The sequence below is a fragment of the Cervus canadensis genome, chromosome 28 (assembly GCF_019320065.1).
Source record: "Cervus canadensis isolate Bull #8, Minnesota chromosome 28, ASM1932006v1, whole genome shotgun sequence".
NCBI lineage: Eukaryota > Metazoa > Chordata > Mammalia > Artiodactyla > Cervidae > Cervus > Cervus canadensis.
Genome location: NC_057413.1, coordinates 45,067,356 through 45,092,686, shown reverse-complemented (window position 1 = coordinate 45,092,686; position 25,331 = coordinate 45,067,356). Strand labels below are relative to the sequence as shown.

General features: G+C 49.1%; 1 protein-coding gene across 5 annotated transcripts in view; it reads right to left on the bottom strand.

Moving 5' to 3' along the window:
* The window catches only part of DAAM2 (dishevelled associated activator of morphogenesis 2), a 126,725-nt gene that overhangs the window by 48,667 nt on the left and 52,727 nt on the right, over positions 1-25,331 (bottom strand). For 4 of the 5 annotated variants that reach the window (XM_043450987.1, XM_043450992.1, XM_043450990.1 and 1 more), the window contains exon 2: positions 2,513-2,738. In XM_043450987.1, coding sequence (XP_043306922.1) covers positions 2,513-2,680 — 168 coding nt within the window. In that variant the 5' untranslated portion in view covers positions 2,681-2,738. Of the gene's footprint in view, positions 1-2,512; positions 2,739-22,019; positions 22,380-25,331 lie in introns of those variants that run through there. The other variant, XM_043450988.1, reaches the window with a different exon arrangement.

Here is a 25,331-nt window from a genome sequence, read left to right as displayed (position 1 = left end):
GCTTAGGACAGGAACCTTACCCTTCTGGGCTTTACACTCCGTATGCCTTCCTCTGGCTGTTCACTTGTATTCTTTATCATCTCCTTTATACTAAACTGGTAACAGTACACAAAGTGTTTTCTGAGTTCTGTCCGCAGTTCTAGCAAATTACCAAGCTTGCAGAGGAGATCGTGGGGACTCCTGGTTTGTAGCCACGTTGGACAGAAGCATAGGAAACCTGGGACCCACCACCTCTGATGGGTGTGTGATGTAAGGGGCAGTCTTGTGGATCTGAGCCCTTAACCTGTGGGGTCTGTGCTAACTCTGGGCAGTAAGTGTCAGAATGGAGCTGCATTGCAGGACATCCACTGGTGTCCATAGAAAACTGAAGAACTAATTAATGTGGAAAATGGTGTTAGCAGTATTTGAGTGAAATATTGATCTTAGCAGGACTGACAAACACGGATCAGGCTCCAAATATTATTCTATATAAGCAAAGTCTTAGTCACTCTGTCGTGTCCAACTCTTTGTGACCCCATAGACTGTAGCCCATCAGGCTCCTCTGTCCATGGGATTTTCCAGGAAAGAATACTGGGGTGGGTTGCCATTTCCTATCTCCCACCCCTGGCTCCACTTGGAGGAAAGGCATAACTCAGGACAGTGAGTTTTTCTGAACCTGATGTGGTAAGGAAGGTGGGTCATTTTTTCTCACCACAGGCATGGCCCCATCTTACAGTGGTCCTATGCTTTGAAGAGCTGGATTGTCTTCATCAGATTCATCCATGACTGAATCCAAGTAGGAAACCCCATTCCAATCATGTTGTACCGTTTCTCTGCAGGCCAGCCATGAGAATGAGTGACTGAGAGCTGATGGTAGATGACCCCGTGTTTACGGGTCTCTCTCCCGGGGGTTCAGGCCCGAGTAATGGCCACGGATCCTGCTCCCCCGTCTGGGAATTTCTTTGGTGTGCAGGCTTTGTCTCACCACCAGACCTCCAAAGAGAAGAATCATGCCTTCTTCCTGTTCTGTCTCTTTGTGGTCAGAACAGGATGTTTCACACACAGGGTGCTGCTGTGATCTGAATGGGTATCACAGAGAATCCGGAAGAGCTGCCGCCAGTATGAATGACAGAGGTCTGTCTGTCCCAGGCTAGACAAGGGGTGTTATCATCCCAGTCCCAACCCGCGTTCCAGGTGTCTTACAGACGTCTCTACCTCCCTATTTCTAGTCAATCATCCCTTAATCTGAGATTTGATTGCCAAGGGGGAGAGGGTTGGAGGAGGGGTGGAGCGGGAGGTTGGGGTTAGCAGATGCTAGTTATTATATATAGGATGCATAAATGACAAGGTCCTACTGCACGGCACAGAGAACCATACTCAATATCCTGTGATAAACCACCATGGAAAAGAATACAAAAAAGAAGGTGTATATAGTTACAACTGAATCACATTACTGTATAGCAGAAATTAACACAACATTGTAAATCAACTATACTTCAATTTAAAAAACCATCCCCTAAATCTAAAAAGAAATGATACAAATGAACTTACAAAACAGAAAGAGACTCACAGACTTGGAGAATAAACTTATGGTTGCTGGAGCAGGCGGCAGGGGGAAGGATGATGGGAGGAAGGGATAGTTAAGGAGTTTGGGATGCACATGTACACACAGCAATATTTAAAGTAGATAACCAACAAGGACTGTATCGCACATGGAACTCTGCTCAATGTTACATGGCAGCCTGGATGGGAGGGGAGTTTGGGGGAGAATGGACACTAGCATATGTATGGGTGAGTCCCTTTGCTATTCACCTGAAACTATCACAACACTGTTAATCGGCTATACTCCAGTACAAAATTAAAAGTTTTTTAAAAATCCCCTATTCCGAGGTGCCCAGAATCTGCCTACAGAATCCACCCTGTCTCTTATGTCTGAGATAAGAGGATCCCGGGGAAATTCCAGCCAGCAGATGAGAAAAAGGTGTCAAGCGCTCTGATGTTCTCTGAGGCTCCTCGGTGCCGACTTCACAAAGTCTGCACCTGCTCCTCTCATGGGAGCCTACCGCTGCCTGGTGAGGTCTAGAGGCCAGTGGACATATGATGAAGGACCATCTTCTGGGGACAGGCTTCACGGTGTCCACCCCAGTGCTGACTGTTTCTCCCCCACAGCTGAGGTGCTCTGGGACCAGTCTCAGCCAAAAGCAGAGTTTCAGCAGGTGAAGATCCTGGCACACAGGCCCCCGTCCTCTGTCTGGCTCCTCCTGCTCCAGCCGGGGCCTGCCAATCCATGGCCAAGCCCACCCGGCCCCGCCCGTCAGTCTGCCACAACCCTCACTCTGCCCCACCCCCTTCACCCTGCCACGCCCCCACTCTGCCCCGCCCCTCACCCTGCCCCATCCCCTTCACTCTGCCCCGCCCCTCACTCTGCCCTGCCCCCCACTCTGCCCCGCCCCTTCACTCTGCCCCTGCCCCCTCACTCTGCCCCGCCCCCCACTCTGCCCTGCCCCTCACTCTGCCCCGCCCCCTCACTCACCACCAGCTCTGCAAAGCGGATGTTCAGCTCCTCTGGATTGGGGATAGGACTGGAGAACTCCATGTACTGCAGAGGGTGGTTGTCCCGGAGGTTGATCTCAGGCAGGTCACTGCCCCCAAAGCAGCACAGGAAGCCCAGGCCATGGCGGCTCCTCTTGCGGGGGGCCATGGTCACTGCAGGCCAGGGGGACAGTCTGCAGGCAGATGCCCTAGGTCCTCATCGTGATCTGGGTAGAACAGAGAGGACAGAGTGGTCAGGCCTGGCAGCCAGGTGGGCCAGGATGTGGCCACTCTGCCACCATAACTTCTTTGGCCAACTCTCAGGGGCCTTTGACCCCACAGCCAAGCTCCTACTTTCTCCCACAGCTGCAAACACTTCCAGATTCTCCCTCTGTGCCCTGAGAGAAGATGGGAGGGCTGCAGTCACAGAATGTGACTTCCAGGGCAGAGCTGGCACTCAGCCTACCCACCTCTGACTGTACAGATCGAAATCCTGTTCTCTGTCCATGGGCAGACCAGTTTCCAGCATGGCTTCCTTACTCATGTGATTAATCCAGGGTCTGGGGATACCTGCTTTAAAGCATCATCCAATGGGGAGGGAAGGGCTGAAGTCGGACGGCGGGGGAGACCCTGAGCTAATCACATGGCTGGGCTTCTGCAGTGCAGGCCTCCATGGGAGCAGAGGATGGAAGGCTTGCACAGCTTTCTTCCCAGTCGGCTGTAGCCAGGCATGTCTGGATGAATGTGAAATATCAATAGAGTGTGGGTTTACCCATCCATCCAGAAGAAGGGGTGACCTGGGGAAGCCGTTAGAGTGAACCCTGGGTAAAGAAATGGGGCTGATCATTGGAATGGTATTCAACCAAGAGTGATGGGAATCTGGTCAAATCTGCTTTCCATGCAGACTGAGAACAGAGGACACCACTATGGTGAAAGCCCGGAACTGAGAGACCCAAGAGATGGGTGGGCACTGGAGCAGAAAGGATTGAGTGTTTGGTTTCCCTCTGGGAAAACCTTGTTCTATGATGACCAGCCTAAGGATGAACGCTGGCCCTAGTCATTGAGGCCACATAGCTTCCAGATGGATTAAGTCCAATTATCCACACATGGGCTTCCTGAACGGGCCAAATGATCCTTGACCAATGTTTCCAAAACACGGTTTCAGATCTAAGTGGGTTCAGCAGAAACACCACTGTTTACCCACCACACTGCTGCTCAACATACTCTCCCCACGCTTTTGTATCTTAATTTTTGAATATAAATCAAATTCTACCTTTATTTGTAATATCTGTGATAAATCACAGGTTTGGGGACAAGATTTTGTTAAATTGTGGGTAAAATGCATATAACATGCAGTTTACTATCTTACCATTTTTCACACGTATAGTTCAGTGGCATTAAATACATTCACATTGCTCGGCAACCATCACCACCATCCACCTCTATTACTTTTTCCATCTTGTAAAACAGAAACTCTGTACTCATTAAACAATCACTTCCCATTTCTCTCTCCCCTCAGCCCCTGGCAACCACCACTGTACTCTCTGTCTCTAAGACTCTGACAACTCTCAGTATCTCATATGAGTAGAATCCTACAACAGTTGTCTCTTTGGGACTGGCCTATTTCACTTGGCATAATGTCCTCAAGGTTCATACAAGCTGTAGCAGAATTTCCTTCCTTTTTAAGGCTGAATAATATTCCACTGTATGCAGAGACCACATTTTGTTTATCCATTCATCTGTTGCCAGGCACTGGGGTTGCTTCCTCCTTTTGGCTATTGTGAAGAAAGCTGCTACCAACGTGTACAAATATCTGTTTGTGTCCCTGCTTTCAGTGCTTGGGGTAATATACCCAAAGGGGTCAAGGTATTTTTAAGTTGTTTCTCCTCTATCTGGGTCATTAACGGAATGATCAGAATGTCCCCCTGGCCTTTAGTTACATCATTGCTCTAAATGTTGACCACAACAAGGACACAGACAAACCCAGATGACACAGCTTCCTTGTCTGGGAATGCCAAAAAACTAGTCATTAACACTCTCAGGGGACAGTCCTTCAACCAGCTTTGAACCCCATGCACTGATATAGCCCTCTTTCTTTTTTTTTGTTCTTTTTGGCCGCACTGCACAACATGTGGGATCTTAGTTCCCCCACCAGAAATTTAACCTGTGTCCCCGCATTGGAAGCATAAAGTCTTAACCACTGGACCACCAGGGAAGTCCCTGCCCTCTTTTCCTAAGGACACCACAGGAGATTGTTTCCTGCATCCTTGGGGAAGCTCCAAATATGTCAAATATAAGGCATTCCCTTGAACCAAGTTCTAGAACCTTATCGAAAAAAGATAACTGTGACATAACTTGTTCCTAGTGAACCCAAGGTAACTCAAGGAGAACACTGCTTTATCTCCTAAACCCTAACAAACTAGCTAATAAGTTAGTCATCTGAGCTAGCCTCCCATATAAGGCATGATGCATGTTACTCATCATTCAAGAGGTGTTTTTATTGATTCCATTTTATCTCTTTTTTGGGGAGGTGCACCTCAAAGCATCTGGGATCTTAGTTTTCCCACCAGGTATTGAACCCACACCCCTTGCATTGGAAAGTGAAGTCTCAACCACTGAACCACCAGGGAAGTCCCTACTTTATCTTTATTAACTTTGTGACAGACATTTTAAATGTTTGCTAGCATTTATTAAATGTATTTGGTACATATCTACAATGGAATATTATTCAGCCATTAAAAAGAATAAAGTAATGCCATTTGCAGGGACATGGATGGGTCTATAGATTGTCATACTGACTGAGGTCAGACAGAGAAATATCATATATCACTTACATGCAGAGTCTAGAATATGATACAAATGGACTTATTTAAAAGAGAGAAGTAGACTCACAGACTTAGAGAATGAACTTATGGTTGGGGGAGGAGAGGAAGGAATAGTTAGGGATTTTGGAACTGACATGTACACACTGCTGTATTTAAAATGGATAACCATCAAGGACCTACTATATATTACAGGGAACTCTGCTCAATATTCTATAACAACCTAATTGGGAAAAGAATTTGAAAGAGAATAGATACATGCATATGTTAAGAAAAAGAATGAATCAACCATATTGCTACATTAAAAAAGAACAAATATATTGTTACATTAATAAATGTATTTGAATATAGAACTTTAAAAAAATTTTTCTAAGGATTATTTTTCAAAGATATTAAGAAATATTACCCTATACAATCCAAGAATTATGTTTTAAATATATAAACTTTAGGTTATTCATTCCAAGGGATTTGATCCTTCCTTCCCTTTACTTATCAATTTATTAAATTAGGAGTTTGGGATTAACATAGACACACTACTATATATTAATGAATAACCAACAAAGATTTACTGTAAAGCACAGAGAACTATATTCAATATTTGTAACATGCTATAGGGGAAAACAATCTGAAAAAAATAGATACATATGTATGTATAACCAAAATCACTTTGCAGTTACACTTGAAACTAACACATTGTAAATCAACTATATACTTCAATTTAAAAAAAGACTTTTTAGTAGACCCAGGGATACCTAAAATAACACACTATCTGAATCCCTTTGCTGTTACATGTGAAACAAACACAACATTGTACATCAACTATACCTCAATTAAAAAAAAGAAAGACTTTTTAGTAGACCCAGGGATACCTAAATAACACACTATCTGAGCCTGCCTGGTACTACTGGCCATCTTTTCTAGGTTTGCACATTGTCTCCACAGCTACAGTGAAGGCTCTTTGAGGACAGGGGCCATGCCTCCTGCTTATTTGACAACCCCCCACCCCTCTACGGCTAATAAAAGGCCTTGTGCTTAGTAGGTGCTCAATAATATTTTTTGGTCAATTGGGGAAAAAACCTGTGCTCATGGAGAGAGAAAAGAGGGGTCTTTATCAATCAGTCAAAAAATACTGATTGAAATCTGATTCCTAGTAGTTAAGACATCAAGAACCCTTGAAAGGAACAAGGGGACAGTCTCGAGGCTAAGGGTGGAGGAAGGAGCTAGCAGGCTAGTGCAGAATCCTGGTTTCTGTCAGCAAAGACCTGGAACAGGCTGGGAGCTGAGGACATCAAGGGAAGAAGGGAGACACTGAGGCTTTCCAGGGGACTTGATAGCCAATGGGCAGGAGTGGGTGGGACGAAACCCTGGCCTCCCAGTGTCAGGCTCAGCAAAGCACTAATGCCATAGGTAGATAGGGGTGGGCCTCCCTGGGTCCCCTGCCCATCATCCATTTGGGATGTTGATGCAGAGTCCAGGCCAGGTCCCGCGGGCAAGACTGCTTTGCTGAGGGCACAGAGCATGGAAGGGCAGGTCCCAGAGGTGTGATGAGATGGGCTGGATGGCATGACGGGGTTCTCGGGAGGGATGGCTGACATCTGGGAGGACCTGCGAACTCCAGGCCTGCTCCAGGTCTTTGCCAACATATGCCAGGAATCTGCACTAGGCTGCCAGCTGCTTCCGCTACCTCCAGACTGTCCCCTTGCTCCCCTCAAGGATTCCTGGTGGCTTAACTACTGGGACTCAGAGACTGCAGTCACTGTCCCTGCGAACTCTCTTCTGTCTTCACCTCCTCAACTTCTCGCCCCAGTCTCCCTCCTGGTTCTTCTTTGCTTTTCAATGTCTGAACCAAGTTTTCCAGGCCTGGGGAGGGGGGCTGGGCATCAGGGGCAGGGCTGACAGTCTTACACCCGTGTTCATAGCTGTGACCCCTGATTGGTTGGCACCAGGTCCATACCTATCTTTAAATAATTTTAAGGTCTTGCCCGAGTATGAGGAGTAAGGTGGCCTTAGGAGAGAGAGAAGAAGGAAGAAGTAGACACAGACCTCCAAACGGGAAGTGCCGGCCCCACAGAGAAGGGCCTTAACCAACCCTCCCTCCCCCCCACCCCCAGGCCGCGCTGCATATTTGCCCTTTTAAGGGCGGCCTGCTCTACCGCTCCCGAGTGTTTATGTTCCTGAGGGTGTCCTCCTCCCCAGGAGCCCTTCTTAAGTCTGTCCCTTCCTCCTTTTCTTGGGGCCCCTTCCAAACATCCAAGACTAAAACCAGAAGCCCTGAGCTAGAAAGCATCTAGCTTCACGGTAGAGAGCTGAAAATTGAGGTCCAAGAAGGAAATGTCTTCTCTGAGGCCACATAACGATGGGGACAGAGCTGGGGCTGAAAACCAGGATGCCAGCGTCCAGGCTGCGGTCCGGTCACTGCCTCCCCAGGGCGTCTCTTCCCACATTAGTACCCTTTGTTCCCATCTTGCCCAGCACCCCCAGCAGCCTCCCTCAACCCCCCAGCGAAGACCAGACCCTACGGCTCAGTATAGAAATAGCTTCATGGAGTTCCCTGGTGGTCCAGTGGTTAGGCCTTGGCGTTTTCACAGCCGAGCCCCAGCTTCGATTCCTGTTTGAGGAACTGAAATCCAAAAAGCTGCATGGCACAGCCAAAAAATAAACAAAAATAAAAACCAAAATAGTATTTAAAAAAAAAGAAATAGCTCCAGTAAACAAGGCCCCTTGTAGATCAGGAGAGGGTATGAAGATTCCAAAGGCTGCCTGCTTCTGCTCCACTGGGGGGAACTGCCTCCATCACCCACCACCCCAATTTCTCTCCTACCCCTGCTCTAATCCTTCCTCCACTCCAGCAGAGGCTCTGAAGTCAGACGGACTGGGGTTTGACTCCTGGCTCTCCCTTTCCAGCTGGGTGACCCTGAGCATAAGGTCTTAACCTCCAAGAACCCCAGGTTCCTCATCTGTGACATCAAGGCAATAGCATCTTCCTCATGCGGTTTCAGTGAAGAATAAATGATCTAATGTAAGTAAAATGCCAGGAGTACCCCAGACATTCATTTAAGAAGGCCGACACCGCTTCTGTGGCTTCGGTATCACCATGACCGGCAAGGTGAGACTGGGCCTCCCCAGAGTTTGAACCACGAGCACAGATGGGCCGTCGAGGCCTGGCGTTGAAGGAACTTGCTTAGCCAGATTTAAGCAGCCTTTGCCTTCAGTAACTGGGAAGCCTGGACCAGAGGGGTCAGGACCCTTCCTCAGGCTCTGAGTGACGTCTAGTTGGAAAGATAAACCCTTGTCACTGACCCTGGGCAGGAAGTGGAAAGGTGGAAGTGGCCAGCGCCATTCATTTCTGCAAAATCTCTTTTACAAAGAGGAGCAATGGAGGAGAACTGAGAAGCAATATCGAAGAACAGGAAGCCACAACAGAACAAAACCCAGTGGACTTGGACTTGGGTCTGAGAAACTGGACCTATGCCCGCCCCGCCCCCACCACCCACCTTTGTCTCCATGGAAACTTCCCCAACACCAACAGCTCCATGCCCTACACTTCCCGTCTGCCTGCTTCCTCCCCATATCCCTGTGGGGACAAAGCCTTCCCAGACGGTCAGCCCCTAAACACAGACCAACTGGCCTACAACGTCAGATTGTTGGGTCGCCATCCACGGGCCCTCCTGTAACTCTCTCGGGGTCTCCTCTAGACCTTTGGTTGTGACCAGACTTCACTTCCTCATGATCACATCCTCCACGTTGTGAAGAAAACACAGCTTCTTAACTCATGGGACGGGGCGAGTCACGAGGCAGTGGTGGGTCAGGGGCCACAATGCTGTCCCCTCTGGGCCTCAGTTTCCCCTCCGTGCTGTGTCCGTGTTGGACTGAAGGCCTCCGAGGGCCCCCTTAGCCCTGACCGTCCATACCGCCTGGCTCAACCTCCTTCACAAAGATTCCCCCAGAGGCTGTCCTCAGCGCCCCTGGGCGCTCCTCCCACATTCCACCCCAGGCCAGGAAGTGCTTCCTCTTACTTGAGTCCAGAACTCCCATTTGGTTTTTAAAGATGAAAATCCTAACCTTTAACCCCAAACCCTGGCCCCTAGGTCCTCGACTCACCAGTTTTTATTTACATTAATTAAAGCTTCAAAATTCCAGTATCATTAGTGCTTACTCCTAAGTCTTAAGTGAAAGCAAAACAATATTAGTACTTGAGACTTTGGTATTTGCTGGCCACGGGGCTATAGCTACCCCTCATGCTCTGAGATGGAAGGCACTAATTTAAAAAAGTTATTTAAGGCGGGGGGACAAAACCTGTGGTTCAGAGAGGTTAAGTAAGTTGCCTAAAGACACACAGCTAGTGATGTCATAGCTAGGATTCAAACACATGACTGTTTGACTCTAAAGCTACAGACCACTAAGCCAGAGGGCACATGTCCATGGAAGGCATGTCCTGATCTGAGACCCACTCACAGCTTTCTCGAGTGTTCTTTAGGCTCAATAATTCATGACTGAGCATTTCCTACGGGCTGGGCCAGGTGTTTTCACAGCTCTGCCATCGCATTTCAGCTTCACAGCGACTCTGTGAGGTGGTTATTACTATTATCCCCCCTCACAGATGACGAGACTAAGGCTTCAGCAGCTGTTACAGGGCTTATCAGTGACAGCCAGCAGCTAAGGGACAGAGCTGGAACCCCAAGGAAATATTCTGACTTCAAGTTCAGAGCTCTTGTCACAGAAGCAAAGCTGACTCATGGACCCTTCCTTTAGCTCTTGGAACCAATGCCAGGACCCTGGGATGTTCTTCTCCATCCCCTCCCCCAAGCTCCACACATGCGGTAATGGCAGGGTGTACCGTGGCATCTCCCCTTAGCCACTGCCCCAGTGCCAACCAGGAGCCAGGCACTGAGCCGACAATATTGTGCTTTATCTCAACCCTCTAATAGCCCGACTACCCCTTCTCACCTGAACCCCAAAGTTCAGGCAACTTGCTCAACAACCACATCCTGAGCACAGCAGTGTTGCCCCAGAACACACATGCCTTGAACCCGTTTCCAGCCCTTGTGCTGGATGCTGACCTGTGTGGGGAGGGTGCGGGAGTAAACACAGTCTGGTCCCTTTCCTCAAGCAGGACCCCTCCTGGTGGGGGAGCTGGGGGAGTCGAGGCAGTGACCATACAGAAAGTTGGAGCGAGAAAGTCTGAGAAAGGGGACCTGGTACGCCTGGGGGTGACGAGGAGGTCAGGGAAAGCCTCCAGGAGAAGGTGACATTAGGCTAGCTTTGAGAAATGTCTTTTTTTTTTTTTTTGCCCAGGCACATGGTTTGTGGGATCTTAGTTCCCTGACCAGGGATTGAACCTGGACCCTTGGTAATGAGAACACAGTCCTAATCACTGGACTGGCAGGGAATTCTTTTTTCTTTCTTTCTTTTCTTATTTTGGCCATATGGCTTGCAGGATCTTAGTTCCCCAACCAAAGATCAAATTCATGCCCCCTTGTCTTGAAAGAGAGAGAAGAGAATTAAGGAAGGGTGCTAGGGGTGGGAAAGGCATTCCTGGCAAGGGCATAAGCAAAGGCGCAGAGGGAACAATAGTACAGAACACGTGAGGTCAGAGTCCCGACCAGCTGCCTGTTAATCTGAGGCTAAACTAATGGGCAAAGGTAATCAACAGGGTATCTGAGTGCCGTGACTTGTTGGCAGAGACCAGGCATCCTGGAGAGGGGGGCGGCGCTCCTCTGCCCTCCTCTCTCAACCAGATCCCCGGGGTCCGGGTCTGGGAACGGGGCCCAGAGCTCCCCAGAGTGGCTGCATGAAATAAAGAATGTCAGCCACGTCCTGTTCCCCTGGTAGATTCCTCCCTACACACTGACCCTTCACGAGGCGCTGGGCGTCAGCCGGGAAATGGCCCCAAGCCCAGCTTACCCAGAACCTGGCTTCCCAACAAAGAGTCTATGCGTTTCCATCCCAGGCCACAATACTTCCCAGGCCTTCTGCCCACCCATCTCCCCACTGCTCACCTATACCACAGCTGCTCCACTTCAAGTCTCTGAAGACCCTCCCCTCAAGCTCTGCGGACAGCAAACAGACTCAAGACCCCTCACAAGCCTGCCCCTGCTCCCATTCTGAACTGCTGACATCCCATTCTACCCTACAAACTTGACTGGGTTCTGTTCAACTGCCATCAACTCTATGTGACTTCAGACAAGTTACTTAGGCTCTCTGAGCCTCAGTTTCCTCATCTGTAAAATGGGGAAATAATAGGGTTGTCATTATTGTCCTTGAAGTGTCAACACACTTCATAGGGTTGTCATAAGCATTAAACTAGCTAATATTTGTAAAGAATCTAGAATAGCACCCAGTAATAGTAAACACTTAATAGCTACAAAGATAAGCTACTGTTACAATATGACTGTATATATTACAGATGGGTTCTCCGTGTGAATGGCTCTTACATATTCGCAGATTCTTTACTAACTGAGCTATGAGGGAAGCCCACACATAGGGGTGGGCAAATACTGTGGGGGTCAAATCCAACTGCAGCCTGTGTTTGGAAATAGTCTGATTAAAGCACAGCTACAAGCAACCATACTCCAATGAAAGTTAAAAACAACAACAACACAACTATACTCGCTCATCATCTATAAACACTTTATTCAACAGAGACCCTAGGGCCCACAAAGCCAAAAATATTTCCTACCTGGCCTTTTACAGAAAGTGTACTGATCCCTGTGTTATTAGCTTAAATCGTATGTAACTGACTGCTCAATTGTTTTTAACCCACAAAACCATACATTTCATATGGTTTAACTTAGTTAGCATACTGGCTCATCATGCACCCTGTCTTACCCACTAAAACAGAAGTGAGTGCGTGCGTGCGTGCTAAGTCACTTCAGTCATGCCCGATTCTGTGTGACCCTATGAACTACAGCCCTCCAGCCTCCTCTATCCATGGGATTCTCCAGGCAAGAATACTGGAGTGGGTTGCCATGCCCTCCTCCAGGGGATCCTCCCAACCCAGGGATGGAACCTGAGTCTCTTGCACTTCCTGCATTGGCAGGGAGATTCTTTACCACTGCACCACCTGGGAAGCCCAAAACAGGAGTGCTGTGTTTTAAATCCAGTGATTCTGATCATAATAAAGTGATAATGATCATTCTTTGAATACTTACCATGTTCAAGGTTTATCTGGAACTTCTACCATACTCCTGTAGGGTAAACACAATCACTGCGCTGATTCCCTCCCATATTTGAGGCTCAGAAAGATGTTAAAGTGTGAGTTGAGGATCCAAACCAGGTCTCCAGACTCCACACCTACCATACCGTTCCCACTGGGTGCTGTCTAAGAGGCTGTTGGGAGTGAGATCCATCTCTGATAGGACAAAAAAATGGACAGCCTGAGGCCCTCCTATCTCCCTGCTTCTCTGCAGGTCCACCTCCCAGACAGCACTTGGCCACACGGTGGATGGGGCCCAGTTGTGACTTCCCTGTCGGCCTCAGGACAGGACTCCGAACAATCTGACTTGTCTTGTGAGCCACAGTCAGGGCTGGGGAGGGGGCCGGGAACGCTTTCAAAAATAAGCAAGCTCTCTTTCCAGGACTGGGGGAGCTATTTTTAGCAGCTGCCTAAATGATGGTTTCCCCCTCGGCTCTGGGAAAAGCAAGAAAGCAAAAGTAAATGCTCACAGCCCCAGGGGCCCCTCTGCACCCCTCAGGGGCCCCCCTGTGCCACCAGTCCCACAAGGTGGCAGGAGGAGAGGGAGGGAAAGGGGTGTCTTGCTGGGAAAGTGAAACTGAAAACGTCCCCCAAAGTGACATTTCTCTGACTCAGGAGTGGGGGCAAGTGTGGAAGTTGTGGGTTTTCCAATGGGTTTTCTCATTTCGAGAAATGTTGAAGAGAACATAGGTTTCTTTGTCTCAGCAGGACAGAAAACAAGCAGATAGTAGCTCTCCAAGACCAGGGTCAAGTATGCATGCATGCATTCATTCATTCACTCATTCATCCATCCACCTATCCACTCAACCCCCAAGGGACTGCCATGCACAAAGCAGTTTTCTAGGTGCTTTAGATGAACCACACATCAAATCCCATTCTCACCCCAGTTTACAGTGCTGTTGGGGAGGTCTGTGTATAAACCACCAGAATTCTAATGGGGCGGAGGGAGGGAGTTCCAGGCTCTGGGACCGCAGAGAGAGGACAGTGGCTTCTGGCCGGGGTGGTCTGGAACATTCACCAGAGGAAGTGGCCTTGAAGCCAGAACTCAGAGGAAAGAGGTGGACACGTGCTAGTTGGGAGGGTCTGAGAAACCCGTTCATGACAAAGGTGTGCCAAGGTGAGGACTTGGCATCCAGGTGAGTGAGGGGCAGAGGGGGTTCCTTTTACCAGGCTGGAATACAGAACTCAGAGAGGTGCGGTGGGAAACAAGATGGGCAACCAGGTAAAGAAAGACAGGCCTTGCAGGGCAGGCAGAAGGGGCGAGGGGAGGGGGGGGGAGTGCGGTGGGAGCTCCAGGCTGGTTGGCTGATTGGCCGATTAGTCGGCTGGCTTACAGTAAAGGGGAGTCTGAGAGGCCTGCTCTGAGCTGGGATTTGGATGGACAACTTTTTTTTAATTTGTAATTGGTTGATGATTGCTTTACAATATTGGTTTGATTTCTGCCATACATCAGCAAGAATCAGCCACAGGCATACATGTGCCCCCTCCCTCTTGACCCTCCCCTCCCACGCCCCACCCTTTCCCACCCCTGTGGGTTGTTACAGAGCCCTGGTTTGACTTTCCTGGGTCGTACACCAAATTTCCATGGGCCATCTGTTTTACATGCAGTAGTATATATGCTCCCACGCTTCTCTCTCTCATCATCTCTCTCCATTCATGCTATCCTCTCCTTCCTCTCCCCTGTCCTTGTCCGTAAGTCTGTTTATGTCTGCGTCTCCACTGCTGCCCTGCGAATAGGTTTGTCAGTACCGTCTTTCTAGATTCCATATATATGCGTTAATATCCAATATTTGTTTTTCGCTTTCTGACTTACTTCACTCTGTGTAATAGGCTCTAGGTTCATCCGTCTCGGTAGAACTAACTCAAATGTGTTCCTTCCTATGTCTGAGTAGTATCCAGATGGACAATTCTGGTGGCACTGTCTCAGCACGGATTATCAGAGGGACAGAAGTGAGGAAGAGCCTGGAGCAGCTCTGAGTAAGAGTTAACGAGTCCCCGAGCAGCCCAGGAAGACAGGAGGGGCCGGATGCCCAGCATGTCATGGACGGGCGTGCGTGCCCACACGTGCGCGAGCCGTGAGCGGACGTGGGGGCTTTGGCAAGACACGGACTGGGCACAGAAAGCAAGAGTTTGGGCTGAGAATGGGAGGGAGCAGAGGGGAGCTCTTTGAGCAACAGCTGTGAAGTAAGAGGAGGAGGAATTTCAACACCCAAATCTCTGCTACCCATTAGAGCCAGAGGCCTGAGGCTCCCGGCCAAAGGGAAACCACCCCACACGTGACAACCCGTCCTTACCCCCTTCTGCTTCCGAAGCCGAGCCCCCTCCAGCAGGCCACAGGGATGGAGAGGCCTTATTGAAGGGTGGCAGGGAAAAGTGCCCCCAGCTTCCTCCTGCGTGCTCCTCCAGGTCTCCCGCCAGAGTGACAGACAGCTGAGAACTCACACCATTCGAGGCAACCCCCGGCCTGGGAGCAGCTCCCCACAGCCACTCCTCTTGGGGTCCCGCAGGAAGGCCGTCTGGCACTCGTGAGGGCAGGACCTCGAGGTCCCATGGAGGCAAGCCGGCCCTGGGACCCTCGCTGGGCCTGTGCGCCTGGTCACGCTCTGGACCCCGGGCCGACAGTCCTGCTAGCCCCTCTCTGCGTCCTCGCTCACACCAGAAAAGGCCTTGCATGTGCCCCGGCCCAGCCGGACAGAAATCCTGGACGCAGGCACATTCCACCTCTTCAGAGAACGGGGGAGGGCAGGGGCTGGGGGAGGGGAGATGAGCTGACTCCTGGAGGACAAGCAATTGAAAACGTGGACCCCTCCCCTCCCCTGCCCCTCAGTCTCATTCATACAATTTCACCCATTCATTCATTCTAACTAATATCTGTTAAGCACCTAAGTGCCTTGCTAGGAACTGGAAAAATACCAGAGTAAACAAAAGTTCAGCTTGGTGGGGAAGGGAGACAAATGAACATCATAAAGTGTGGCTATGAAAGTGGAAAGCCACCACTTTCCTGGTGGCTCAGCAGTGGCTTCTGCCAACACAGGGGACAAGAGTCCGATCCCTGGGTCGGGAAGATCCCCTGGAGAAGGAAATGGCAGCCCACTCCAGTCCTCTTGCCTGAAAAATCCCATGGACAGAGGAACCTGGTGGACTACAGTCCACGGCGTTGAAAACGAGTCAGACATGACTTAGTGACTCAGCCACCACCACGTGGTTCTGTTAGGGGCAGTACTGGTGCTTGCGTCTGGGAATGTTTGCAGAGCTCTTTCCCAGCGTGGGGTTCCAACCTCCTCTGAGCTCCCTGTTCATACAAACGGTATCATGTATGCCCAGAGCACTGGAAGATAGTCAGAGATGCCCTCAAGGATTCAGGACCAGATACCGGTCCCAGGGCTACGAATATTGGGTTGGCCAAGAAGTTCGTTTGGGTTTTTCTGTAAGGTGTTATGGAAAAACCTGAACGAACACATTTTGGCCAACCCAATACTATAAAAGACTGAAAACATCCAAAATGTTAAAACATAAAGACTGGTTAGATAGATGCAGACAGACACATATACATATATGACAACTTGAAATAATTATCTGTTGAGTTTAGGGTTATTTACTCCCAAAGTAAATTATCTTTGGGAGTTTAGGATTATTTTTCTTATCCTTTTCTGGATTTTTCCAAATTTCCAACAATAAGCATTGATTGATCAGAAAAGACAATATTATTTTTAAAAGGAGATAAACCCTAGAGTAAAACTGAGGAGACCCAGAAGCAAGTCCCAACTCTGCCCCAGCAGGCAACCTGGGCAAGACAGGAATGACCTTGGCTGAGAGCATCATTTCTCTGAGCCCTGTCTGTGGATGAGGAGGTCAAACCACATGCTCTCCAGAGTTCCTTCCATCCTGGACACTAGGCTCTGTGCCATAGAACACACGAGGTGCTAAATGATGCTGGTTGAATGGAATCCTACCCCCAAGTTCCCATTAGATAGTTCATCCTCCATTCAATTGTTCATTCAATCCACCTCTGCTGTTTTCAGCACTCACTCTGTGGCTGGCCCTGCTCATAGTACTGGAGATTTAAGGGCAGCCCCTGCCCTCAGGGAGCTATAGCCTCCCAAGGTCAAGGTCCCCTTCCATGGCTCTTTGTCTTCTCTCCCTAATGCCCCATCCTTTTAATGCTTCTTGCCACCTTTCCCCCAAATGCCTCAGGTACATTGGTTTCATTCCCAAACACCAAGCTCCAGACCTGGTCCAGTCCCACAGGATCTCAGGCTGGGATGGGTGCCGACCTCTCATATTCCCCCACTCCCTGCATTCTGCAAACAGCCATCTGAATAATATTTCTAGGAGCACCTAATTCTACATTCTTAGGTTCAGCATCACTCGGGGGTCCCAGGCCAAACTGAAAGCCAACTGGTTCAATTTCCAGGTTTGGTCATTTGACGGGGCTCACAAATTCCATACCAACCAAGCCTTGAAATCAGAGCTACATCCACGTGCCACTGAGGACATGGGGGAACTGGAGCTCTCCTTACTGCTGGTGGAAAGCAGCTGGGCTGTTTCTTAAAAAGTTAAACTCACACGTCCTCATGAAACAGTCTTTCCACTCCTAGGTATTTACCCCAAACACAGAAAGCATGTGCCCATACAACATTATTCATGAATGTTCAGGGCAGCTTTATTTGTAATAGCTCCAAACTGGAAACAACCCAAATGTCCATCAGTGGGCAAATCAATAAACAAATTGTATAGTGTGTCCATAAAATAGAATACTCCTCAGCAAGCAAAAGGCATGAACTCCTGCAATGTGCCACATGTGGATGGAGCTCAAAATAATTATGCTAAGTACAAGGAACCAGAGGATAAAAGCATGCATATTGTATGATTCCACTTACCTAAAATTTGAGATAACCCAAATTAACCTATAGTGACTAAAAACTAAGACTAAGATCTATTGATCTTTTGATCAATTGATCTTCCTAAAGATTGTGGTAGGTGGTTGCTTATGGAGGGGGTGGAGATGGGGAAGGGAGGGAGTAGATTATAAAAGGGTTAACAGAACTTTGGGGAATGATGGTCAAGTGTGATCTTGAGGGTGGTGATGGAGTCAAAGGTATACACATATGCCAAAATATATCAAATTATGTACTTTAATTATGTAAAGTTTTTGGTACTTCAATTAAATTGCAATGACATTGCTTAAAAACAAACAAAACAGAGACATTCATAGCCTCACAATACCCAGCCACCAAGGGCTCTGGTGTCTGCAGGTGGCAACCCTCTAGAAAAGCAGGTGTCTGGCAGGATAGGTCCCCTCCTCTTTCATTGGTTTGCTCTTGGTTGCCTTCTTACTTCCTCTAGGCAAACCAGAATCAACCTGACGAATTGTTTTTTCATAGGTGAGCATCTCCTGCAGTGGTCCCCAACCATTTTTGGCACCAGGCACTGGTTTTGTGGAAGACAGTTTTTCTATGGACCGGTGGGGGATGGTTTCAGGATGATTCAAGTGCATTACATTTACTACATCGGCTCCACCTCAGATCATCAGGCATTCGATCCCGGAGGCTGAGGACCCCTGCTCTAGAAGACCACTAGTGTCACAAGCTTCTCTACAGGTTCTAGGAAAGAACTCACAGCCCAGAGGTGCTGGGAAGATGAACAAGAAACTCTCTCCAGGTCTAAGTCTCAGCTGATCGCATCTGGTCTTCCAGGAGGCAGGGTGGTTTCTTGTAAAGAGTGTATGCTTTCATGTTAAGCCTGTGGCTAAGTTACTTAGGACCTGTGAGCCTCACTTTCCTATAGGCACATGGAGGACAAAGCCCCCCTCCCAGAGGTGAGCATCAAACAAAGAGCAGGCATCAAGCAGCGGGCACAGCTCTGAGCACATCGCAGGCCCTCCATCAGGGTTCCCTTCCTCTGTTCTGACCCCAGGCTCCTCCCAGGACTGGTTGCATTTCAGGGCTTCACCAAAGCATGAGAAAAGCTGAGGGGTCCCCAGATGCCTAGTGAAGCACAAGCCTGATTCTACCTGGATGCCTCTGAAGGTAGAGCTGAATTGAAGGCAGTCCCAGGCTTCTGGGTGGGTAAAAATAAGGCACCTTCAGCCAAGGTTGCAGTTCTGGAATTTGTTAGAGACAGACGACATAGCAGAGGGGATTGAGAAAGGTGGCCATGACTTGGAGATTCTAGGACAAGACATCAGGAGAGATGAGGGGCAGGCGTGGGGGAGATACCCAATCCTTGCTCACTGGACAAGTATAGGAGATACTCAGAAATGACCAGAAAACAGAGGGAAGGAAGATATGAATGCATGCTGGCATGTGAAAGGGGTTGACGCCGTGGTACAGAGGTGTGTGGAGGACGCCGTGGTACAGAGGTGATGCCATGGTACAGAGGTGACGCCATGGTACAGAGGTGTGTGGATGACACCATGGTACAGAGATGTGGTGGTGTTGTTTAGTCACTCAGTCATGTCCAACTCTCTGCGACCCCATGGACTGCTGCACGCCAGGCTTCCTTGTCTATCATCATCTCCCGGAGCTTGCCCAAACTCCTGTCCATTGATTCGGTGATGCCATCCAACCATCTCATCCTCTGTCATCCCCTTCTCCTCCTGTCTTCTATCTTTCCCAGAATCAGGGTCTTTTCTAAAGTCAGCTCTTTGCATCAGGTGGCCAAAGTATTAGAGCTTCAGCATCAGTCCTTCCAATGAATATCTAGGGTTGATTTCCTTTAGGATTGACTGGTTTGATCTCCTTGCATTCCAAGGGACTCTCAAGAGTCTTCTCCAACACCACAATTCAAAAGTATCAGTTCTACGGCACTCAGCATTCTTTAGGGTGCAACTCTGGGTGGTATATGTGCATGTGTTTATAGTGTTATGTAATTAAAAGACGTTTATTCCTTGAAAGGAAAGTTATGATCAACCTAGACAGCATATTAAAAAGCAGAGACATTACTTTGCCAACAAAGGTTCGTCTAGTCAAAGCTATGGTTTTTCCAGTGGTCATGTATGGATGTGAGAGTTGGACTATAAGGAAAGCTGAGCACCGAAGAATTGATGCTTTTGAACTGTGGTGTTGGAGAAGACTCTTGAGAGTCCCTTGGACTGCAAGGAGACCCAACCAGTCCATCCTAAAGGAGATCAGTCCTGGGTGTTCATTGGAAAGACTGATGTTGAAGCTGAAACTCCAATACTTTGGCCACCTGAAGCGAAGAGCTGACTCCTTTGAAAAGACCCTGATGCTGGGAGGGATTGGGGGCAGGAGGAGAAGGGGACGACAGAGGATGAGATGGCTGGATGGCATCACTGACTCAATGGACATGGGTTTGGGTAAACTCCAGGAGTTGGTGATGGACAGGAAGGCCTGGCGTGCTGCGATTCACGGGGTCACAAAGAGTCGGACACGACTGAGTGACTGAACTGAACTGAACTGATAGTGTTATGTGTGTGTTTATGTGTGTATATGGCATGGTACAGATGTATAGGTGATGTGTGTATGTATATGTGTGTTCATTCCCAGGAAATAAACACACACAATTCTACTGGCTTTCAAGTTTCTGCAGAGAGAAGACCCAGCTAGCTCCCTGATGAATATGAGCAGAGGAAACAGTAATATCATTGACAATCAGCCTCCATGCCAATTTAAAATCAGCCCACACTTGGTTTATGAGGAGCTGTCCAAATGTAACATTCAGGAAATGTTACTGTGGGGGAGATGCAGTCTTGTCTTCAGTTTCCTGTGAACCACATTACGGCCTGGGAACAGAGATCCACCAAAAGATGCTCATACCTGCCATGGGCCAGAAAACATAGTGTTCACATTCAGCATCTCACTGAATCTCAACACAACCCAGCAAGGTCAGTATTTCTGACTGATAAGGACACTGAGGTTTAAAACCAGGAGATGACACCCACACTCTCCTGTCATACACCATCTCATTCCAACCCAGTTTCAAGTCAGTTCTGTAATGTGTATGTACACATACATGTGTGTATTTCTCTGGGTGTATGTGTTTGCACAGAAGACATAATTGGGTTTTCGTTAGTGTATATTAACAAGGTGTACACATGCACCCCAGGGTTCCCCACAGCACTATTTACATGACATGGAAGCAACCTAGATGTCCATCAACAGATGAATGAATAAAGAAGTTGTGGTACATATATACAGTGGAATATCACACAGTCATAAAAAGGAACGAAACTGAGTTAGTTGCAGTGAGGTGGATGAACCTAGAGCCTATTATACAGAGTGAAGTAAGTCAGAAAGAGAAAACTAAATATTGCCTATTAACACATATCTATGGAGAAGGCAATGGCACCCCACTCCAGTACTCTTGCCTGGAAAATCCCATGGATGGAGGAGCCTGGTAGGCTGCAGTCCATGGGGTCGCGAAGAGTCGGACACGACTGAGCAACTTCACTTTCACTTTTCACTTTCATGCATTGGAGAAGGAAATGGCAACCCACTCCAGTGTTCTTGCCTGGAGAATCCCAGGGACGGCGGAGCCTGGTGGGCTGCCGTCTATGGGGTCGCGCAGAGTTGGACACGACTGAAGTGACTTAGCAGTGACACCTATCTATGGAATCTAGGAAAATGGTACTGATAAACCTAGCTTCAGGGAAGCAATGGAGCTGCAGATGCAGAGAACAGACTTGTGGACACAGTGAGGGAAGGAGAAGGTGGGGTAAACTGAGAAAGCATCACTGACATGAATATACCACCACGTGTGAAAGAGCTGGCTAGCGGGAAGCTGCTGAATAGCACCGGGAGCTCAACTGGTGCTCTGTGATAAACTAGAGGGGTGGGAGGCGCAGGAGGAAGCTGACTGATACAGTTACGACTGATTCTAGCTGTGGTACAGCAGAAACCAGCACAAGGATGTAAAGCAATTATCCTCCAATTTAAAAAAAAAAAAAAAACATACAATGTGTATACTCCCTCCGCCTCTATTTGAAATTCCGGTGTTATAGTTTAGCCCTTCCCCCAATAAGCCTGAGATGGAAAAAAAAAAAAAAAATTGCTGACAATAATGTGTCCTCAAACTATACCATGCTCCATAGTTTACAAGATAGACATTCAGCACACTTTTAGAAAAAAGGATGCTAACATTTACTAAGAGCGAGGCTGGGCTCAAACAGTCGCCTTTTTTATTTCACTTAGTTATCCCAGCAGCCTGCAAAGGTGATCTTAGGCATTTTTACACATAGGGAAATTAAAGCTTAAGAGAAGGTAAGCAACTTGCCCAAGTTAGCAGAGTTCATAAAACACGGGAACCTCAGTGTAATGGATTCCAAAACTCAGACACAGCCTTCCCACTGCACAGAGATGGCAGCATCATGGTAAACAGTTGTCGTTCCCCGCCCCCCGCCGCCCCCCAGCCATGGAAGCCTTCCCATCCCTTCCCCATCACCCACCCCAACTCCCAGGGAAGAACTGAGCACTGGCACAGAGAAGCCCTGTGCCCCGGCCGCAGGCAACAATCGGGCCCCATCATCTTACCGCCCACGCCGAGCCACAGAAAGATCCAGGCTACCCATCTTCAGGGCCAGCCTCTTGAGGATGAGCGCCAGGCACTCTCACAAGGGCCGCTGGCTTGGTTTAAGGCTCTGCCGCCGCCGTCCTGAAATCTTCAGTAATTTCTGAACAAGCAGCCTTGCCTCTCCATTTTGCACTAGGGCCCATGAATCTTGCAGCTGGTCCTGCCCATCTTCCAAGGAAGCCAGTTCGGGCAGCCTTTCCCAGGAAGAGCTGCCCAGACAGCCACTCCCTGCGTGTTTCCAAAAATGTTACCCACAGTCCCCGAATGGTCAGGACAGAAGTTACTTTAATCTGGGGTGGCTTCCTGGCCCTAACGGCCTTGATGGGGCAACGCAGGAACTGCTGGGTTGCTCCCCACCCTGCTCTCTCCTCCCCATCCCACCTCACCCCTCCGGCCGCATGCTCCTCCCGGTCACTCCTCCCTAAACACACCATTGCTCAAGGGATTAAAATTCCTGGAGGGCATGGACACTTCCGCTCTATCTCCAACTCCCCTGACCCGGGCTCTTTCTGCACACACAGCAGGAACTTGATGGGAGCGGAGGGATTAGATACACTGCAGTGTGTATTTCCTGAATTCTTGACCCCATCAGTTACAGGATCTATCATCAATGTGATGACTTTACTCAGACACAAAGATTGTGGGTCCTTCTGCAATTGGATAAATATTAAAAGCCAGAAAAATGTGTTAGCTTTGAACTAGAGTTAAAAAAAAAAAAAATTGGTTCTGCTTGCTCTACATTTGAGTTTGCAACATTTGTCCCCCAGCCCACGCCTACCTCTGCTTCCTCCTCCTCTCCCTTCCCTGTGCAGGTCCCACCTTCTCCAAGCAGCCTTCTTAACCATCCTCGGCTATCTGAATTCTTCCAAATAAACTCAGAGCCCTTGCTCTCTGCCCTTTTTAAAGGATGCTGCATCATATACTACTCTGTGGCCCTTCCTGTTATGTGACGTCTTGAATTCATTTATCTTTTTTATGCCAATGAGCTTTTCCACCATCTATATTGAGTGCCCCAGGAACATGACACAATGCCATGTGTGCCATGAATGAAAGCCATCTGACGGCAGGGAGTGTGGGTAGGGAATAGAGAGAGGAGAAAGTTATTAACCCCAGAAATAAAATCTTCACAGCAAACCCAGTGAACTCAGGTCCTTCAACCATTTCTCTTCTTAAGAGTTCACTGGAGGTCAAAGGCATCCAGACCTTGGCCAGACACCATCAAGAGGTGTCTCAAGTGGCACTTAGCAAGAGGCAAAAGCGTGCGCCTTGACAGACCTGCGTGGCTAAATGAGGTCTTGGCATTCCCAGACGAAACGCTGGCCATTTTCATTCCTGTTTGTTTCTGCTGCCCTCGCTCCCTTCCAGCGAACCAAAGACATCTCGTATGTAAAAGGCGTAAGATATTTTTCCCCCCTGTGCTTCTAGAACGGGATACTTCCTCCAAGGGAAGTGAGAGCTTGGCTAGGAGACCTCAGGCTTTAGAAGCTGGGGTTTCCCCTTTGGAACCCAGACCATCCCTCCATAGCTTCAAGCCCAGTCTCTGCGTGGACTCCCCCATCCCTAAGTCACGTTCCTTTGACCCAGATACCCCTGTAAGCTGTGCCCGGATTCTCTCCACTGAAGGAACTTTATTCACCCGAGGGCCCCTCACGTGGCCCTCGCCTCCCTCCTCAGCGTCCACCTCGCCTGGAAACTGTACTTCTGCACATCAGCATCGCTTCTATCCAGCCTGTCTCCCCGCCCCCCACCAGAGGCTGTCTTCCCAGTTTCCTCTCCATGGTGTTTCAGAACAATGTGACTTCCAACCCAGCTTTCCCCACACTCCACTTTCTCTCGTCTCCGTCTCCTTGATTTCAAACAGCTAGTCCCCCTGCCTGGAGCACCCCTCCTGGACCCTCCCCCTCCTCCCGGCCACCCACCTGGCAGCCTGCGCCCTTGCCCACAGGTGTGGTGAGGCGCCCCTCCTTAGCATCCTGCGTTTCTCCCGTCAGACATCAGAGCTGCCGCTGCTGCTTCCTAAATAGTGTCATTCTCAATGGGCTGGGACATCCTTGAGTTCTGGACCAGCGTCGCACGGTCTCTTGGGAGCCCTGTACCCAGCAGAGCTGGTCCCGAAGCTGGTGTGCTGGGCCTCGGCCAAGGGTCACACCTCCAGTCTCTGTCCTTCTCCCTCACCCCTTCTCCCTCCCAGCAAACCTTCCATCTCATTTCAGACGCATTCAGCCAGTGGTCACTCCCGAAGCATCGTCTCCCCATCTCCAGCTCCTTATTTCCAACGACCCACAGGTCTGCTCTGAAATGCGGGCACCATTCCCACCAACTTGCTCTCAAACCGTCTTCACTCCTCCTGCCCGTAGCCCACTTCAGCCTTCCTCTGTGAGTGACGCCATGGTCCGAGGTTCAAACCACAGACTCATCCTTAACTTCCTCTGTCTTGAGAAGTGCCACATGCCAGGCCTTTACGCGTGTTATCTCATTTCTTGACCACATCAATCTCTGAGAAGTGGGTATCAGCCTCCTGAGTTTAGACTGGGAAACTCTTCATCCCCTTCCCTTCTGTTTCACATCTGAGGCCGAGAGAAGTCTGGTGACCTGCCCAAGGCCACAAGCATGTAACTGACTGAGCTGGGATGAGAGGCAGGTTCTGATGGGCTGTCCAAAAGACCACCAAGCACGTGTGCACACACACACACAAACACACACAAACGCATGATGTTCCCTCCTTTACGCTATAATTATCCAATCAATCTCCAAGCCCAGGCAATTTCCACTTGGAAATGCTTCCTTCATGGGCCCTTTGATCTCCCATGTGGACCCAACTCAGACACAGGGCAGGGGGGAGATGGGAGGCCATGGGTCCTGCCCGTCTGGCCAGCAGCGCTGACCTCACCTTGTGCTCACAGCTTGGAAGCATTTTTTCCAAGGCTCCATCCTTTCTTACCAGTTTGGCTGACCTCCAGCCCAGGCAGAGGCTGACCCCTTTTCCCTGGACCTGCACCTCACTCACTGCTCCTCTTGGCCTCAGGCCCAAAGTCGTCAACAGCCTCCCCACCTGGAGCACACACTGTTTCCAGGTCTCTTCCCTCAATTTAGCTCTTGGTTTTCCCACTCACCACAGAAGAACCCCAAGGACAGTGGATCCCATCCTAAGGGGCTTCTCAACAATGCAGATCCCAGGGCCCTGCTCTCAGAGTTTCTCAATCAGCAGATCTGGGTAAACCTAAATCTGCATTTTAACAAGTTCTTCAAGGGATTGGGATACAGGTGGTTTC